Below are 20,434 nucleotides of genomic sequence, written 5' to 3'. Positions count from 1 at the left end.
TGGGTGAGGGTAATAAGTTTGTACTGGATTCTGGAGTGGATGGGTAGCCAGTGTAATGACTGGCACAAGGTAGAGGCATCGGTGTAACGATTGGCGAGGATTATGATCCTGGCAGCTGCATTCAAGACAGATTGGAGAGGGGAGAGTTTGGTAAGAGGGAGACCGATTAGAAGGGAGTTACAATAGTCGAGACGAGAATGAATAAGAGAAACAGTAAGAGTTTTTGCAGAGTCAAAAGTAAGAAAATGTCGAATTCTAGAAATGTTTTTGAGGTGCAGATAACAAGAGTGAGCCAGTGATCGGATGTGGGGGGCAAAGAAAAGCTCGGAATCAAGTATGACCCCAAGACAGCGGGCATGTTGCTGGGGAGTAATAGTTAGAAAATGAACAAAGAACATCAAACATCGTTCAACCTAGCATATGTTTGACAATGCATGCCTCAAAAAGTTTTTCCTCTTAAACTACAAAGCTACAGCTATCTCGCCATCAAACATAGTTATAGAATATTAACCTCCAAGTGATGCCATTAAAATATAGATCATAACATTTACGGTGGCACTGAGCCACTACTCACTAGTAAAGTAAGATGAGAAGAGTTCCACCTGTCCCATATCCTATCAAATTTCCCCAAACACCCCCTATTTTGATATAATGTACGCTCATATGGCATAACCGAGTTCACCAGTTCAATCCAAGCTCTAAAAGAGGGACGCGAACCTCCCATCCAACATAATGCCAACACCTTTCTAGCCAGAAAAAGTGTCTCATGCAGGAAGATTCTAACGTAATGCCCCCAAGTTTCTTCCTCCAACACCCCAAATAGACACCAGTGGACTGAGCGGAATAGAGGTTTGTACTAGAGATGTCAACAGTGATTTTACCATCTAATGAGCGGCATCTCAGACATTCTGATGACTGGAACCGACCCATTTTAAAAAGTTGTACCGGGGTTAAATATGATTGATATATTATATAGAATTGGGTCATTCTATTATTAATAGATGGGGATACCTTAGTTGGAGATTCAAGAATTCCCTCCCAGTCTTCCCCCTGCATATCAGGGATCAGTCCCTCCCATCTTCCCCTAATTGATCTCATATCAGAGTCAGTTCCCACAGATTACATGTATGTATATAAGGAAGAGATGAGACCCTGGGGGCCCTGTGAGATAAGAATTCCTATCAAAGGGAGAGATGAGATGGTGCGGTTCACATCCATATAGCGCAAATATGATTGAAAAGCTGACCTGAGCTGAAGGTAGCGAAAAAATTGGGATCTCGGAATATTGTATTTAGTTTGTATTTGCTCAAATGACATTAGAGTACAGTGATCATATACAGTCATGGCCAAAAGTATTGACACCCCTGCAATTCTGTCAGATAATACTCAGTTTCTTCCTGAAAATGATTGCAAACACAAATTCTTTGGTATTATTATCTTCATTTAATTTGTCTTAAATGAAAAAACACAAAAGAGAATGAAGCAAAAAGCAAAACATTGATCATTTCACACAAAACTCCAAAAATGGGCCGGACAAAAGTATTGGCACCCTCAGCCTAATACTTGGTTGCACAACCTTTAGCCAAAATAACTGCGACCAACTGCTTCCGGTAACCATCAATGAGTTTCTTACAATGCTCTGCTGGAATTTTAGACCATTCTTCTTTGGCAAACTACTCCAGGTCCCTGATATTTGAAGGGTGCCTTCTCCAAACTGCCATTTTTAGATCTCTCCACAGGTGTTCTATAGATTCAAGGAAGGAATTTTTATGGATTAAACGTGCGCTACCAGACCATCACTCCTCACAAGTTGTGTAGTTAATACATTTATTTCCCTACGCGTTTCAAAGTTAAAAACTTCTTCCTCAGGGGATGATATGTACATATCATCCCCTGAGGAAGAAGTTTTTAACTTTGAAACGCGTAGGGAAATAAATGTATTAACTACACAACTTGTGAGGAGTGATGGTCTGGTAGCGCACGTTTAATCCATAAAAATTCCTTCCTTGAATCTGAAGATTTATGGCCACGGCGTGGTCATTTGGATTTGCAGCAAGCTGACCTTGTTCCTTTATGCCTGTTACTCTCCTGCAGAGGGTGAGTATAAACCATTGACTTATATCTGTGTTTTCTCGGGTAAGACCCTATTGCGCTCTTTTTCTTTCAGTTTCCACAGGTGTTCTATGGGATTCAGGTCTGGACTCATTGCTGGCCACCTTAGAAGTCTCCAGTGCTTTCTCTCAAACCATTTTCTAGTGCTTTTTGAAGTGTGTTTTGGGTTATTGTCCTGCTGGAAGACCCATGACCTCTGAGGTAGACCCAGCTTTCTCACACTGGGCCCTAAATTATGCTGCAAAATTTGTTGGTAGTCTTCTGACTTCATAATGCCATGCACACGGTCAAGCAGTCCAGTGCCAGAGGCAGCAAAGCAACCCCAAAACATCAGGGAACCTCCGCCATGTTTGACTGTAGGGACCGTGTACTTTTCTTTGAATGCCTCTTTTTTCTCCTGTAAACTCTATGTTGATGCTTTTGCCCTAAAAGCTCTACTTTTGTCTCATCTGACCAGAGAACATTCTTCCAAAATGTTTTAGGCTTTATCAGGTAAGTTTTGGCAAACTCCAGCCTGGCTTTTTTATGACTCGGGGTAAGAAGTGGAGTCTTCCTGGGTCTCCTACCATACAGTCCCTTTTCATTCAGATGCCGACGGATAGTACGGGTTGACACCGTTGTACCCTCGGACTGCAGGGCAGCTTTAACTTGTTTGGATGTTAGTGGAGGTTCTTTATCCAACATCCGCACAATCTTGCATTGAAATCTCTTGTCAATTTTTCTTTTCTGGACACATCTAGAGAGGTTAGCCACAGTGCCATGGGCTTTAAACTTCTTGATGACACTGCGCACGGTAGACACAGGAACATTCAGGTCTTTGGAGATGGACTTGTAGCCTTGAGATTGCTCATGCTTCCTCACAATTTGGTTTCTCAAGTCCTCAGACAGTTCTTTGGTCTTCTTTCTTTTTTCCATGCTCAATGTGGTACACACAAGGACACAGGACAGAGGTTGCGTCAACTTTAATCCATGTCAACTGGCTGCAAGTGTGATTTAGTTATTGCCAACACCTGTTAGGTGCCACAGGTAAGTTATAGGTGCTGTTAATTACACAAATTAGAGAAGCATCACATGATTTTTCGAACAGTGCCAATACTTTTGTCCACCCTCTTTGTTATGTTTGGTGTGGAATTATATCCAATTTGGCTTTAGGACAATTCTATTTGTGTTTTTTCATTTAAGACAAATTAAATGAAGATAATAATACCAAAGAATTTGTGTTTGCAATCATTTTCAGGAAGAAACTGAGTATTATCTGACAGAATTGCAGGGGTGTCAATACCTTTGGCCATGACTGTAGGTCCCCCACCGAGGAAACACCATACAAAATCCAAAAATTAGTGGACAGGTGATTTAGTATGACCAGAAAATAAGCTTTATTCCATAAGGCATTTCAGCTATAATGTTATCAAATCGAATAACTTTTTTAATTTGTTTCCAAACTGATCACACTAATCGAAGTAGGGGCAACAAACCAGGGACATTAATTTTATCCGTTTCAAGGAAACCCAATGCAAAAACGGCGTGGAAGTGCAATGAGGACTGCGCTTGCTTCTGGTGGAGTACAAAAGTTCTTTATTCAGCCAACGCGTTTCCTGAGCCTACTGGCTCACTTCATCAGGGCAGATCGTGAAGTGAAGTGAGCCAGTAGGCTCAGGAAACGCGTTGGCTGAATAAAGAACTTTTGTACTCCACCAGAAGCAAGCGCAGTCCTCATTGCACTTCCACGCCGTTTTTGCAAATTTGTCCTAGGACCCTGTGCAGACTTGCTGCTGCTTCTCATGCGTTTATGGGTGTTGTGACTTTCTCACAACCCCAATAGGTGAGCACCTTCCTTTTTCTCTGTTAATGTGTTTTTTGATAAGGATTTCACACAGTGGATGCGCCCTGTATTTTTCCTTTCTATTCAAGGAAACCCAATGGGCAGACTATTTTCGCAGCATGGGTTATATGACTCTCAGAATTAGGTAAATAATTATCAGGCACACATTACATAATTCTTATACACTCACTGGCCACTTTATTAGGTACACCATGCTAGTAACGGGTTGGACCCCCTTTTGCCTTCAGAACTGCCTCAATTCTTCGTGGCAGAGATTCAACAAGGTGCTGGAAGCATTCCTCAGAGATTTTGGACCATATTGACATGATTGCATCACACAGTTGGCGCAGATTTGTCGGCTGCACATCCCTGATGCGAATCTCCCGTTCCACCACATCCCAAAGATGCTCTATTGGATTGAGATCTGGTGACTGAGGAGGCCATTTGAGTACAGTGAACTCATTGTCATGTTCAAGAAACCAATCTGAGATGATTCGAGCTTTATGACATGGCGCATTATCCTGCTGAAAGTAGCCATCAGATGTTGGGTACATTGTGGTCATAAAGGGATGGACATGGTCAGCAACAATACTCAGGTAGGCTGTGGCGTTGCAACGATGCTCAATTGGTACCAAGGGGCCCAAAGAGTGCCAAGAAAAAATTCCCCACACCATGACACCACCACCACCAGCCTGAACCGTTGATACAAGGCAGGATGGATCCATGCTTTCATGTTGTTTACGCCAAATTCTGACCCTACCATCCGAATGTCGCAGCAGAAATCGAGACTCATCAGACCAGGCAACGTTTTTCCAATCTTCTACTGTCCAATTTCGATGAGCTTGTGCAAATTGTAGCCTCAGTTTCCTGTTCTTAGCTGAGAGGAGTGGTACCCGGTGTGGTCTTCTGCTGCTGTAGCCCATCTGCCTCAAAGTTCGACGCACTGTGCGTTCAGAGATGCTCTTCTGCCTACCTTGGTTGTAACGGGTGGCAATTTGAGTCACTGTTGCCTTTCTATCAGCTCGAACCAGTCTGCCCATTCTCCTCTGACCTCTGGCATCAACAAGGCATTTCCGGCCACAGAACTGCCGCTCACTGGATTTTTTTTCTTTTTCGGACCATTCTCTGTAAACCCTAGAGATGGTTGTGCGTGAAAATCCCAGTAGATCAGCAGTTTCTGTAATACTCAGACCAGCCCTTCTGGCACCAACAATCATGCCACGTTCAAAGGCACTCAAATCACCTTTCTTCCCCATACTGATGCTCCGTTTGAACTGCAGGAGATTGTCTTGACCATGTCTACATGCCTAAATGCACTGAGTTGCCGCCATGTGATTGGCTGATTAGAAATTAAGTCTTAACACACAGTTGGACAGGTGTACCTAATAAAGTGGCCAATGAGTGTATATGGGTATAACAGATGGACAGAACTGGAGAGGTGAGGACTCTGGAAATGTCTGTAGTGAGATTTATTAATGTGTCTCTCCATAACCAGGATTACACAGTAGTGAAGAAGACCTCTAGTGAGCGCTGTCAGGCCCCTGTGTTTGAGGGATGGGGAAGACCAGTGAGCCCAATCACAGGGCCTCCATCTGACCCCCTGATACATGAGGACTTCCATCACCAGAAGATCCTAGAACTCACCTACAAGATGATTGAGCTCCTGGCTGGAGAGGTGACACTTCTGGGAATTCTGGAACATAATAAAGTAACGCTATGAAGTGATCGGGGGGATGACTGTATCATTGTATGTGTCAGGTTCCTATAAGGTGTCAGGATATCGCTGTCTATTTCTCCATGGAGGAGTGGGAGTATTTAGAAGGACACAAAGATCTGTACAAGGACGTCATGATGGAGGTTCCCCAGCCCCTCACATCACCAGGTAATAGACAGAACTAAATACACACGGCCTATAATTATCTGTATGTAAAGAATGAATTCAGTCCCTGTATGTGTTTACTCCAGATCTATCCAGTAAGAGGACAACACCAGAGAGATGTCCCCGTCCTCTTCTTCCACAGGACTGTAAACAAGAAAATCCCAATGTTCCTCAGGATGATCAGGTAGATGGAGAGAAGTTGTCATGAGATCTTCCCTATGATGTGTAGATGGCTGTGAAGGTCTTGTGCTCAGTCTTGTTTTATCCACCACTATTATGTTTTATACTTGTGTAATGAGAACGGTGGAGATGGAGGATTAGAGCTGATCATAGATGTGACTTCTCCATCTGTCTGTGAGTGTGTGTATATGTGTAGTATAAGTGTGTACATACTCATGGATGTATATAGTGATTTGTTCCCTCATTTGGATTTCATTCGGAGGCGTGGCACTGAGCAACTCATTAGCATCTTTGAATACAGAATGATTCTGAAAAACATAGCAACGGATTTTGACACTATATATCCCCAGATACAATAGATAGCTTTCAGCTGACAGATATATCTATCAACTCCACAGTTCATAGGAACTCTTTTCTCAGCCAAGCTCTCTAGTGTTCTCTATAAGAGACTTCTCTGGTGGCGGGTTATCTCTCAGAGAACAAAATGATCGTCAATCTGAAATCAAACATGCCAGATCCTTTTCTCTGCCAACCTAATTTATTGGGGGAAATTTTGGAGTCCAGCTTACTCATAAGACTATTGGCTGATATCGGCGAATTTGGTTAAGTTTTGTTGAATGGGTATGAGGTGTTAGAGGTACAATTTGCATCTGACTCTGTAATCTACAAGATGCTGCTCTTGATTTTAAAAGTCACTTTCTGCTGTCAGACTGCCTTTACATTCTTGAGATGAGGATGATATATTGAAAGGGGTTGTCATATAATCAAGATTTATCAGCTCATTACAACATAGATGATGTATCTAATCCCTTGGTGGTCCTGCTGTTACAAGTTCAATTAAATGGAACCTGTCACCACCCCCAGGCGTTTTTAAGTAAAAGAGCCACCTTGTGCAGCACTAATGCCTCATTCTGTCAAGGTGGCTCTTTTATTTAGCGTCCCTTCCACCGCAGATATAATCGTTTATAAAATTGGTCAGACATACCAGAATTTTGACCGGGAGGGCAGGTCTTTCCCCCTCTGACACGGATGTCTCGCATCCATCATTCATTTCCTCCTTATGTCTTTGCTCCGCCTCCTCTGTGTTCAATTTCAAATTCTGGCACCTGCCCTGTGTTACGGGCTTGCGGAACGCACCAAATAATAAAGATAGAATAAGGTGCGTTCGCAGCCCGGGGTCCACCGTGCAGAGATGGTAATAAACTGCTGCTCGGCAATGGCGGAGAACTAAGTGAACACTGTGGGAATATCCGCTGACCCGGTGTGCACAGGAGCGAACTCTGTTACCTCACAGAGCCGCTGAAACAAATGCCGGAGCCTGTTAATACTCACAGGACTCGGCTGGGTGAGCACTAGATAACGGTCACAGAACGCTGCCTCAGAGACTTGGGGCTAGAGTCCCTCTAGACCACTAGTGCTCGGCGCCGCAGCTGCGGTGCAAGCAAAAGAACAGAAAATATAAATTGCACCACGTGCACACTGCACCGCTCCGGCGGATGCCACTATCCACCCAGAGCAGGGAGGAAAGCGCTTAACTAGCGCACGGTGCCGCTGTAAGGAACCCTGCTGCTTGTGCGGTGCAGAGGTGCCTTGTGCTGGATGGCACTATATGGCGCTAAAGCTCATGTGGAGAGTGGGATGCTCTCTGTCACATAGACTATGCCACTACTGGTGCGGACTCTGACTCTGTAACCTCTATACCATACACAACCAAAGGTAGGGGATCATAATGAGTCAGTCACCAGTCTCATGCATCCATCTTCACACACACAACTACCCATAAGAGTTTATACTAGCGGCTCTTTTATAGCGGCGTCCTTCCGGGACCTTCCCAGTAGTGGACCAATCCGAGCAGGAACGGGACCTATGCATGTGACCTCCAACCTCCAATGAGTGGTCGTCCCACGGGCATGCTCAGTATCCAAAAGACAGGACTTAGTCCCAGAAGCGTCTACTTGCTGCCGACTCAAGCATGGAGTTATAGCAGAGCTAGAATGTTGTGAGCTCATTTTCTCGTTCACCTTTGATGTCCGATGAACTCCCTCTGCTGGTGAAAGGAGGTGGTGAAACTGATTTGGATGGGAGAGACCTGTCACCTGAACAGGTGGATTGTGATTGGACATCAGGAATCTCTGAGTGGATATAAGGCAGCCGACGCCCTGTAGGGTTACTGGTGATTTCACTGCTCTGAGCTCTGGCCTCCAGTTCAGTTCCTGTCTTCTAAAGCTAAGTTTTGCTCTGTTATTGTTCCATGAGATTTTGTCTGATTTGCTTAGTTTTGTGTTCAGCTGCCCCGGCTGGGGCTTTGCTGAATTTCCATTTTGTCCCTGATCGGTTTAATCTCTTTTGCTCTGTCGTCAGAATATATCGGAGTGCTGATATAGGGATTTTGAAGTCTAGTGACTTCAGGGCCGTTTTTCCTATCAGACGTGTTTGGAACATTTTTGGTAGGGTTTATGCGGATTGCAGCCAGCATCTTTTCTGTCCTGTCCTATCTAGTTAGTTGGGCCCCATCGTTTGCTCTGCCTGTCTTTCTGTCTTTGTTTGTGTTTTCATCTGTTTTCACCGACAATACATGTTGGGGGCTGTCTATTGCTTTGGGGTCTGCTCTGGGGCAATTTAGATTTCCCCTTTCTTTCTTTAGTTGTAGAAGGATAGGGAAAATAAAGGGAGGTCAGCTCACCAGTCTCAGTTGCGATCCATAATCCACCTGCGCACGGAGTCACCTTGATCAGGGGCGTTGACTGAAGCAAAATAAAGGATAGATTTTTTTTATTTTTATTTTATTTTTTTTGCCATTCATTATATTCTTATGATATCTTTTCATTAGCTTTTATTTTTTTCTGTTTTTCCGACAAGTCTTTGTTTACATTATTTCATTTACTAATGGTAAAAGGGTTAATGTATATTTCAGTTCCACATTAGGCTGAGTGTTTTGCAAGAGTTAACTGGTAGGGATACTGCCTATTTTCATTGATTCTTTTGTCCAACACCTGTGATTCACCAGTCTTTGTACTATTTGTAGTCGTCAGTATTGGTCTAGTGTGAACCATGAGTAAGACCTTCTAGGTCGAAACGCGTTGGTTGGAGACCACCAGAGACCCCATCTGCCTGTATGTCCTTATTCATGCTTTTTTCTGTCCGATTTTAATAATTTATAATAAATGATGAATTTTTAACTGAAGTCCAGCGCTGGAGACTCTATCCTTTCTTTCTTTAGGCTTAAGTAGCTCTCCGGCTGTGACGAGGCTTCTAGGATCACCGTAGGAACGCTCCACGGCTACTGTTAGTTGTTGTGAATAGGATCAAGGGTCTGCAATCTGCTAGCTACCAACCTCTCCGGTTTTCTGGACTTAGCTTGCATTTTTGTTTTTTCCTCCTCCGGTGACTCATTCATAACATAGAAAGAGCAACCAGACGCCTAGCATCAGCCTGGGCAAGACGCCTGGACCGACGTCTCTGCTGAACAGGAATCTCTGCGGCTCCAGAGGAATGGGAGACCACAGAGGACATGACTTGAGATTCCCCCTGTTAGGAGTGGTGGAAGACACTAAATAAAAAATACAAATAAAGTGCTTCGCCACTCGGGGTCCACCGTGCGGCGGATGGAAAAACCGCTGCTAGAAGAGGCAGAGCACTATGGCAGTATTGTGCACAGGGTTAAACTGCACCACTGTGCACTGGAGCAAGCTCTGTTATTTTCACAGAGCTGCAGGCATTAATTATACAGAAAACGCTATGTCTGTTCAAGGTCACAGACCCCAGCGATGCAGTCACGGTATCCGTAGTCACAGGAGTAGCCTTAGACGTCAGGACTACTCCGTCTAGACCTACTGTAAAAATAATGTGCGTGGCGTCGCAACTGCGAACGTCCGGCAGAACTGCAAACGCAGTGCGGCGTAAACTGTGCCACAGATATGGCACCGCTATATCGCAAGCGCGATGCAGGACGCTAGCTGCTGAGATAGATGGAGCATATGCGCGCTGGCGCTAGCGTTGCTACTGGCTGAACCCAAACACTCACACAATCGTATTATCAGAGGGAAGGGGTTTCTTAATAAGTCAGTCACCAGTCCAAGCATCCATCACCATACATACAGCAGCAAGTATGAAATACTAGCACATGGCGGAACAGCCATGCACGCTTTTTATACCAAACGGGACCTTCCGGAAATCTCCAAGGCTCCAGGAGGAGCCAATAGGATTCGACACAGGACCTGAGCACGTGACTCCCGAACTCCAATGGGAGCTCGTCCCATGAGCATTCTCAGTGGAGGGAACAGAGGACTTAGCCTCTGGAGAGAGTTGCCGCAAGGCACTCTCCTCTGCAATCTCCTCTACCACAGATGAAACGCCGGTGACTGCAGAATGCAAGGGTCTAGATTTCATGATAGGAGAGGAAGAAATCAGACTTCTAACACCCCTGTGCAGTGGGGGAAACTTGACACCTAACACCCTGTACTATATTTTCCTGGGCATGCGCAGTTAGCGCTGCCCGTTCTCTCACATCACTTCATGGCCTGGCTATCGCGCCTGCGTGGACGCGCTGCCAGAGATCCCGCCCCGCAGTCGCTTATGATTTATTCACACTGGCACGATAGCCAGGCCATGAAGTGCTGTGAGAGAACGGGCAGCGCTAACTGCACATGCCCAAGAAAATATATTACAGAGCTGGCGCCAGCATTTGAAATTGAACACAGAGGAGGTGGAGCAAAGACATAAGGAGGAAATGAATGATGGATGCGAGGCGTCGGTGTCAGAGGGGGAAAGACCTGCCCCCCCGGTCAAAAATCTGGTATGTCTGACAAATTTTATAAACGATTATTTCTGCGGTGGAAGGAACGCTAAATAAAAGAGCCACCTTGACAGAATGCAGCATTAGTGCTGCAAAAGGTGGCTCTTTTGCTTAAAAACGCCTGGAGGGGTGACAGGTACCCTTTAAAGGATAGGAAATGATAGAAGGAAGGGCAATATATATGGCCACAGAGCATCATCCGGTTTAATATCAGATTGGATGAAGCCGATCAGGTTATCTGTATTTTTGCATTGAGGTAGGTGAGGCCTAAGGATACAACACCCTTTATTATGTGCAGAATTATTAGGTATATTCTTTTCCTCAGTCAAAATGGGCCAAGATTTAGCGGACTCTGTAAAGTGAAAATTTTTTACAAGCCTTACAGAGGACACAGCTCCTGAAAATGCTCAGATATTGGGGGTGATCAAAAAACATGAAAAGTTTTGTTTTAAATAATCAACTTAGTTGCAAAAAATGTGTTGCAAAAAAAGTCACATATTAACAACCAAAGATTTGAGAAAAATGAGACGTAAAGCGACCAGAGCCATTATTCTCCAGTGCTGTCGTATTCCAGAGCTGCAGCCTCCTCGGAGGCCAGAAGTACAAGGAGTTCAGGGCTCAGATGGATGGTCGAGGTGAGGAGGCTGAGCCCAACCACCACTGTACCAGAGAAGTTCAAGATGCTCAGGACATGGCCGAGGTGAGGAGGCTGAGCTCGACCACCAGTAAGGAAGATACAGAAGTACAAGGTGTTCAGTGCTCAGAGACACAGCCATGGTAAGGAGGCTGAAATCTGACCATCACTGAATAAGGCATTATCTGATACAGATTGTTCACAGGTTTTATAGACTGAGGGGATCAGAGAGACTCCTGATGAAGCAGATGGATGGTGGATACTTTTATGGGCTGCTATTATTACAGATGAGCTAGTTGGATTTTTTTTATGTTGAAGATGGGCTCAAAAGCAACTTCCAAAGCTAGTGCCACTTTTTAGAAGACATTTTCTTCCAGCAATCATACAGGAAAAAGTCTGCATCTCTCAAAAACACTAAAATTTATATGCAGGACAAGGCTCCATTGCAGCATCACAGTCTCCTCTACTCGGTGCCAGGAAAGGCCTTAAAGATGAAATAATAATGACACGGCCCCGTCCTCACACAACCTAAACCCTATTGAGAATCGGCCCCTCAAATAATTTATCAACTTGTTCCACCACATTCTGATCTTTAGCACCAGGGAGTCAACAATTAATTTGATTGAGGCTGTCATAGCACAAAATTATTCTGTATTTCTTCCTATGTATGTAATCTCTATAACCACCCACTGTCTAACCCTACCTACATTACCCTGCCCCTAGCTACTACCTGGGCTGATCTCTTGACTGTTAAGAAGAGCTGTATCCCTAGGGTTGAAATCTCTGAGACCTGTTTGCATTATCACGCAATTTGGCAATTTTTCTTGGAAGTACAGAAGTAGGAGGAGCATTCCTTTCCTTTTTTACTTTTTTTTTTCATTTCTCCTTACTATATTAATCCAGCTGCTTGCCTGCTAATCCTGATCCACATGTCCATATTTTTCCCACTAATTGCTTGCTCAGTGAGAAGCATGGTCCTCTCAAGGTTGTCAATTGTCCTAACCCTAAGCGTGGCATTTTGCTCCTTCAGATCTCTAACATGAGCTTCCAGATGACCAGCATGCTCAGATCTGCCACAGCGATATTCACCCTGGAGCTCCTGATCCAGTTGTGTATACATATGGCATTCGGCAAACATTCGGAAAACAGTTGAACCCAACTAACTCTGGTGCTGAAAAGGAATATGATGCTTAAATTTTCTGATTGGCTCTAATTTTCAAGATCCAGAGGAAGTTGTAATTACTTATGACACCTTTCATGCAGGCTTTTAGAAAAAATGCATCTTTATTATTTCATCCTCATTATTGCATTGTTTGTAGCTCATCTATTACATCATCTATTTAGTCTACTGTATTATAACAGCTATTTAGCTTATTGAGCCTTCAGTATTCTACCATCTTGGGGTGACCAATCAAAAACTGCCAAATCCACTCTGATGATGTAATCCTAATTACATTTTCATCACCTGCTTTTTATAAATGCTCTCTGTGTAAGGTATACAGTTTTAGTATTTCTGAACTTAGTTTCTTTGCATATTGACATATCCCTATAAGTTTTTTTCAGCTATACCTCGTTCTTGCATTAACAAAGCGGATAATTGTTGCTACACGTGCTTAGAAGTCACTTTTGCGTCACAAAGGCAAAACTTGACTACGTGGAAAAGGAAAGCTTACAGGCTGTATTTGGCTGCAGAATAGGCGATCAGGACAAGAGTTGGCCTCCATACACATGCTCCAATAGATGTGTATCACACATGATTGCATTGGAAGGGGCAATCTATACCTTTTGTAGTCCCAATAATCTGTAGAGAGCCAACCGATCACGCACCAATTGCTATTTCTGCATAGTGCCCCCCAGTAAGAAAGGAGTTTCAAGGAAGAAGTGGACTTTACAGTATCTAATCTTTCCATCTGATATACGCCTAGTGCCACATACAGGAGAACTGCCGGCTCCAAAAACACCAGAAACATTTTCAGCCTAGTCAAGTGAGAAAGAAGAGGGCGCCTGGCGTTTTGAAGCAACTTCATCTCACGACTTAGGCTTTCTGTCAGCTACCTCAACCGGACCATACGTTATAAAACAAAGTGAACTGAATGATCTTTTTACAGATTTGGAACTGCCCAAGAGAAGGGCTGCTCTCTTAGGTTCCAGGATACAGTAGTGGAATTTCAAAGCGGTCGATGTTTGGATTTCTTTGTTCTGCAACCGTGCTAAAGATCTTGTCCAATACTTCTTCATGGAGGGCAATCCGATGGCATGCAATAACATCAATAGTTTAATGGAAGCTCTGAAGATAAGTCATAATCCAGAGGAATGGAGGCTCTTCATCGATTCGTCCAAAACACGCCTAAAAGCCGTCTTGCTGCATAATAACAATGCGCTACCTTCAATTCCAGTTGGTTATGCAGTCTGCGTGAAAGAAACCTATGACAATGTGAAACAGCTGTTGAGGTCCCTGAACTATGAGCAATATTTGTGACCTCTCTGTGGTGATTCGAAGGTGGTTGCCCTCTTATGTGGTCTCCAGAGTGGATACACAAAGTACTGCTTCTTTGTGTGTGAGTGGGATAGTTGTGCAAGAGAATATCATAACAATAAAAGAAACTGGTCTTTCCGACATTCACTTTAGCCAGTGAGTAAAACATGTCCTACATCCAGCACTTGTTGACCCCCATAAGATTTTGTTACCACCATTGCATATCAAGTTGGGCCTAATGAAGAACTTTGTAAAGGCAATGGATAAAAATGCAAAAGCATTCTCATTGGTAAATTTCCAAGGTTGAGTGAAGCAAAGATAAAGGAAGGAGTCTTTATTGGACCTCAGATTTGTAAGCTTCTTCAGGAGTAGGAGTTTCTCCATTTTTTGTAGGGCAAGTAAAAGGCTGCATGGGTTGCATTCACATTAGTGGTAACAAATTTTTTGGGGAAACTCAAGAGCAGATAACTATGAAGAGTTGGTGGAAGATCTCCTCCAAACATATAAGGATCTTGGCTGTAACATGTTCTTAAAGATTCATTTCTTCCATTCGTATCTAGACTTGTTTTTATACCAAACTGCGGAGCAGTGAGCCATAAGTACGGTGAGAGATTTCACCAAGGTACTGTGGCTATTGAGAAAAGATATCAATGAAAGTGAAATTCCTCAATGCTTGCAGACTACTGTTGGATAATTGTAAGAGATGATCCAGTGCAGGAGTACAAGAGACAAGCAAAAAAGAATTGTCACTGAATGAGGACCAACTTTTGTAGTACAATTTCTATCCCTTTTTACCATTCGCAATAGTGTTTAGACAGGTTTTAGCTATTTGAATTGTTGCTAATTTTCCTCTAAATAAATATCAGAAAATTGTCGTAACAAAATATTCTGCATATTTATATTTGCAAAAAACATAATGTTTCAAATTACTGCAATAAATAGAAAATTCTTTGATATCATAGAAGCAGGAGCCAACTAAAAATTTTAATTGTTAGATTTTAATTCAGGAGGTCAAAATCAAAAGAAATGGCTCATTTAATAACTGAGCCTGACAACTTTTATAGATATGTAGAACAGGGTTTTCCAACAAACAATAAAGAAAATGTTAGGAAACATTAAATACTTGGAAGCCCTGAGCTCCTTTTTTTAACTCTAGTTTTTTTTTAAATCTAGTTGTTTCTAAGCCACTTAGGCTGGTTTCACACTAGCTTTTGATCGCGCAGCGCATCGTGCGCTATCGGGCGCACGCGCAATGTTCCCCTATCTTTAACATGGTGGTCGCAGGGTCTTGCCAATGTACGCGCTTATCAGCGTTTAGCGTCCGCTGCGCATTTTACAGGTGTGCGCCCAGACGCGCCGTACTCTACATTTTGCATTTTTTGTTCCGCCTACATCGTTAAAAAAATCGCGCGCGCATGTGTGCGCCCAAAAATAGCATTACAGTCTATGAGGTCGCTGACGAGCGCTTGGCAGCGCGCATGTCAGCGCCTTATGCACGCACGCGATTTGAGTAAACAATGTCTAGACACTTGTCTAAAACTCCCCCTAAATAAAGCAACATTGTTTGGGAGGAGTGTAGATAAAAGAAGGTGTCTTCAGGGACAATTACTCTACAGACAGCCTTGCAGAGAGACCAGACAAGAGCCTAGAAGAGCCTTTACAAGTGAAGTGTGGATTCAATCTTTAGGAGCCAAAATGTGAGTATTCTTCAACTTAATATCTGTGTGTCCTGTACAATTTTATAATGTACTAATGTATTTTTTGTTTTCATTTCAGCATGTCTTCTTCTGGATCACTGTATTCGCCATTTCGACAAGAACTAGCCCAAACTGACCGTGAGGTGAGGATGTTGCTGCCTTTGGGTAAGTATTGCTACCTCTAGCAATGTGTTTTAATTTTTTCTTTCTTTACAGACATCGGACACGGGCACTGAAGATGAAGTGCGGGAGCGGTCTGAGCGGGAGCGTTCTGAGCAGGAGCAGTCTGAGCGGGAGGATTCTGAGCGGGAGCAGCGTAGTCAAGTCGTGGCGAGGAGACGCAATGTGAGTATATATTATTTTTGGATATATTCTTGCATTAAACACATCAATGCCATGTGGAAAACAGTGATTGATTTTTGTCTTCAACTGCTGCATTGCTTTATGGTCCTGATGGTGCTGTTTTTTTTTTTTTTTTGCAAGATATATTCTTGCATTAAAAAAACACCAATGCCTTGTGGAAAAAAGTGATTGCTTTGTCAACTGCTGTTTTGATCCGGTTTTCACTCTTGCTCCAGATGATACTGTTGTTTTCGCTGCTACATATATTCTAGCAGGAAACATAGCAGTGTCCTCAGTATCAACAGTGACTGCATTTTGTCTAGAATTTTATTTGTGCTGCATCATTGACTGTTTGCAAAGTTCTATCCGGTCTGTGTGCTGATAATTAAGTTGCCTAAAGTGCATTTTCTATTTTTTTTTCTTTTTTTCCCAACAGTGAACAAAATCCGCACACGTTGGCGCTCGATGAAGGACCGCTTCAACACTGATGTTCGTGCTGAGGGACAGGTTCGCAGTGGTTCAGCAGCAAGGCGCAGAAGAAAGTACCGCTATTATCGAGAGTTGGCTTTCCTGAGACCGGTCCTTGCCAGCAGAGCGTAAATTTTTTTTTTTTGGTTATTGCTATGTGCTTTTCTATTCCACAGCTGATGCTTCTTGTTAATGCATGATACTAATGGTTTCCCTTTCTTTCCACAGCACTTGGAGCAGCACCCTGCAACCTGTCCCGGGAGCGGTTCTTCATCGATCGACATCGGACCCGTCCCAGCCATCCGACAGCCAGGTTGCATCTTGCAGGTCAGCAACACAGACAGCTGGTGACCAGGAAGCTGGTCCATCAGGTGTTCCCCTGTCCCAGGTCTCTGTCACTGGTTATGCGGGCACTACCTGCCAGCGGCAGAGGGCCTCGGACAGGCCTGTCATGCCCGAGTTCATGCTCTTGAGCGAGGCCTTTAAGGGCAGCCTCAAGGCGCTGTCCGCCAGAATGGTAAGCGGTTTTTCCCTGATGGAACGTGGTTTTAACCACATGGAACACCGCTTCCACTCTGTTGACCAGCGCCTTGACCGTCTGGAGGCCGACCTCAACAGACCAGCGCACCATTTTTTCAGTAAAATTGAACAGGGCATGGCGGAACACCTTAGTCCTGAGCAACAGCTGAGTGTGTTACAGGCCTGCAACACTGCTTACTTGCAGGCTATGCAGCAGAATCGGTATGTGCAGCAGTCAGTGGTGTCATTTCCCACAGTTCCACTGCTGACTCGCTTCACCACACTACCAACTTCTGCTGCATACCACTGCACGGCCACCTGCATTCCCAGCGAAGCCGGACACTACTACACCACCCCAAGTCTGAGTGCTGCTGGATACTCCTCCGCCACCACCACTATGGCAAGCGTTGCTCCTGTATGGAGCACCACCACTGCCACAGCACCACCAGCTTGGAGCCAAACCACCACAGAACCTGCTTGGGCCACAGACACCACCAGTCATCAGCAACAGAGCACCGCCAGCACTCCTCAGCAACAGAGCACTGCCAGCACTCCTCAGCAACAGAGCACTGCCAGCACTCCTCAGCAACAGAGCACTGCCAGCACTCCTCAGCAACAGAGCACTGCCAGCACTCCTCAGCAACAGAGCACCGCCAGCACTCCTCATCAAAGGAGCACCGCCAGCACTCCTCATCAAAGGAGCACCGCCAGCACTCCTCATCAAAGGAGCACCACCACCACTCCTCATCAAAGGAGCACCACCACCACTCCTCATCGTAAGATCACCGCCACCAATACTCCTCCTTGGAGTCCCCCAAGAACTTTGGCTGAGATACCAGACAGGCAGCCTCCTGCTTGTCGCACCGACCCAACTTTCTCCCCTTCTAGGAGCACCACCACTGCCACTTCTATCAGCACTGCCACCGCCACCACAGAGCAGCAAAGGGGTGATCCGCATTCCCTATTTTATGGGGCAACGACACAGTTCACCCTCACCAGGCGGTCGACCAAAGTAAGGTGGTCACAGGCTGCAAGTCGCTCCGGGCAGGATCTTCCTGCGCCAAAGAAAAAAAAAAAAACTTTGTTCGTCCATCCACCCTCTCCTCCTAATGTGTCTCAACCTGCCTTCATGTCCATTCCAGAGCTCCCTTCCCCCAGTACTTTCGTCGCCCCTTCTCCTAGAACCCCTTCCTCAACCTCCAGTTGTTCCTCGTCTCTCCACACACCCAAAGTATCCCAATCTTCCCCCAAACGTCATTCCTAATAAAAAAAAATTTTTTATGTTTTGTTAAAAAATAAATGTGCAATTGTGCTTTCAAAATATTTTGATTGGTTACTATGTCAATCGCCGACTACACACACTGCGCCGTACACTTAGCATTTTTGCCACCAGATATCTCCATTACTGAGCCATGTTTCTTGTGTCAGTCTTGGAGATATGTGTTGTCAACGAAACAAATCTACGTGACTTGTCTTTTCAACAACAGTCTCTACATTCTTGTAATATTGCACAGACTGGATCCAGCATACTTCCACAACTCTAGTCCTCAAGATACACCATCAGATCATGTTGTATGGAATCCTCTTTTTTTGTGCTCTTGTGAAGCAGTTAGCAACAGAGCTATGGATTTCATTACAACATGATCTGTTGGTGGACCTTGAGGAGTGGATTTGGGGAACCCTGCTGGATCCAGTCTGTGTAATATTACTAGAATGTAGAGACTGCTGTGGAAAAGACAACTCATATAGATATGTGTTGTCCAAAAAACAAAACCAATCTACATGACTTGTCTTTTTCACAGCAGTCTCTATATTCTTTTAATATTCCACAGACTGGATTCAGCAGGGTTCCTCAACTCCAGTCCTCAAGGTCCACCAACAGATCATGTTTTATGGAATCCTCTTTTTTTTTTTTTGGGCTCTTGTGAAACCGTTATCAATGGAGATATGTATTTCATTACAACATGATCTGTTGGTGGACCGTGAGGAGTGGAGTTGGGGAGCCCTGCTGGATCCAGTCTGTGCAATATTAAAAAAATGTAGAGACTGCTGTGAAGAAGACAAGTCATGTAGATTGGTTTCGTTGACAACACATATCTCCTTGACTGACACAAGAAACATCAGTAATGGAGATATCTGGTGTATTGCACACACTAATTTATGGAAGGGTTCCCCAACTACAGTGTTAAAAGCCAACAAACAAATCATGTTTTTAGTAATTCGATTTGAGTTACAAAAAAAAAAAAGGGAAACATGATCTGTTGGTTGACATTTAGGACTACATTTTTGAAACCCTGGCATAGAGGATGGTGTTGAGTGCAAGGCATATCTATTGTTACCTTCCTTTGTTTTTTTCCGTTGGCATTTAACTATTAGAGAAAAGGCAAGGAACTATAATTATACCTTGTAAATAACCACATACTCTATTACGTGTTTGTGGAAGAAACACATTACTGATGATGAAAATAAATATACTTCCCAAATACCCTGACCTTGCATCACTATCACACCTGGGCAGGTGAATTGATTTTGAGCCTGCAGCGTTGCTATAACTCTCCATATATTTTGCAGAAGAGTGTAGTGATGCTGCAGTTTAATCTGTATAGTTATGGCCATTTGTGATAAGTATTCAGCATGACACAAGGCCTGGGTATTTTACCTGACACAGTTGTATTATCTCCACCATCGCTGTTAATTGAACACACTGTAGAGATTATAAAGGTAATACAACTTGTCACCTACTCAGGAGTATTAGTGCTTTCATGATGCACAAAACACAGCATCATAAATTCACTGATACACCTGGCTACTTGCTAATGGTATTGGGAGTGTAAAAACAGAGAATGCACTCAGTACAGGTAGCAAAACAGGTTTTTTTATTAACATACCACCAACATGCAATAAAATTTTTTTACACCATTTGCTCTTGCCATTCCACCCGTCCTACATCTGAGTTGAAGTAGGCCGCAAATTGGTCCCTCATTTGGCCAACTTCGACGGATGACCTGAGAGGGTGCTGTGTAAATTCAGGCAATGTGTTATTAGCAACATCATCAAGATCAAAGTTTGGGTGTTCTCGAGAAATTACAAAATTATGCAGAACAACACAGGCCTTGACCACCTCATCCACTGTTTCCAGTTTCAGATTTATAGCTGTGCCAAGAATGCGCCATCTAGATACAAGTATACCAAATGCACACTCTACTGTTCTGGCCCGGGTGAGCCTGTAATTATAAATTCTTTTGTTGAGGTCCAAGTCCCGGCTGGAGTAGGGTTTGAGCAGGTTTCGGCACATCTGGAACGCTTCATCACCAACCATTACAAATGGCTGTGGCGGACCTTTGGTGTTGGGAAGAGGCTGTGGCATGGGGAAATTGAAGTTGTTACCATACAACCTCCTGCCCATGTCAGAGGTCTTAAAAGCTTGTGAGTCATTCCCACGGCCAAATGCTCAAATGTCCACTGCAATAAACATACAGTCTGCATCCGCAATGGCCATGAGTACAGTAG

The 20,434-nt window shown here is 44.0% G+C and overlaps 3 protein-coding genes across 3 annotated transcripts in view; all 3 read left to right on the top strand.

Moving 5' to 3' along the window:
- The window catches only part of LOC141053025 (uncharacterized), a 94,937-nt gene that overhangs the window by 1,835 nt on the left and 72,668 nt on the right, over positions 1-20,434 (top strand). The gene's annotated exons all lie outside the window — the stretch shown is intronic.
- The window catches only part of LOC141053022 (uncharacterized), a 33,911-nt gene that overhangs the window by 1,036 nt on the left and 12,441 nt on the right, over positions 1-20,434 (top strand). The window contains exons 2-4 of the mRNA XM_073550352.1: positions 5,430-5,609; positions 5,693-5,816; positions 5,900-5,997. Coding sequence (XP_073406453.1) covers positions 5,430-5,609; positions 5,693-5,816; positions 5,900-5,997 — 402 coding nt within the window. The remainder of the gene's footprint in view (positions 1-5,429; positions 5,610-5,692; positions 5,817-5,899; positions 5,998-20,434) is intronic.
- Positions 15,027-18,351, top strand: LOC141053028 (uncharacterized). The gene is made up of 2 exons (XM_073550362.1): positions 15,027-16,533; positions 16,634-18,351. The coding sequence occupies exons 1-2, from the start codon at positions 16,403-16,405 to the stop codon at positions 18,186-18,188; spliced, it is 1,686 nt and encodes a 561-aa protein (XP_073406463.1). The 5' UTR covers positions 15,027-16,402; the 3' UTR covers positions 18,189-18,351.

This window comes from Dendrobates tinctorius, unplaced genomic scaffold, assembly GCF_039654945.1.
Source record: "Dendrobates tinctorius isolate UK_male_01 unplaced genomic scaffold, ASM3965494v1 ptg000164l, whole genome shotgun sequence".
NCBI lineage: Eukaryota > Metazoa > Chordata > Amphibia > Anura > Dendrobatidae > Dendrobates > Dendrobates tinctorius.
This window is presented reverse-complemented; position numbering and strand designations above follow the sequence as displayed.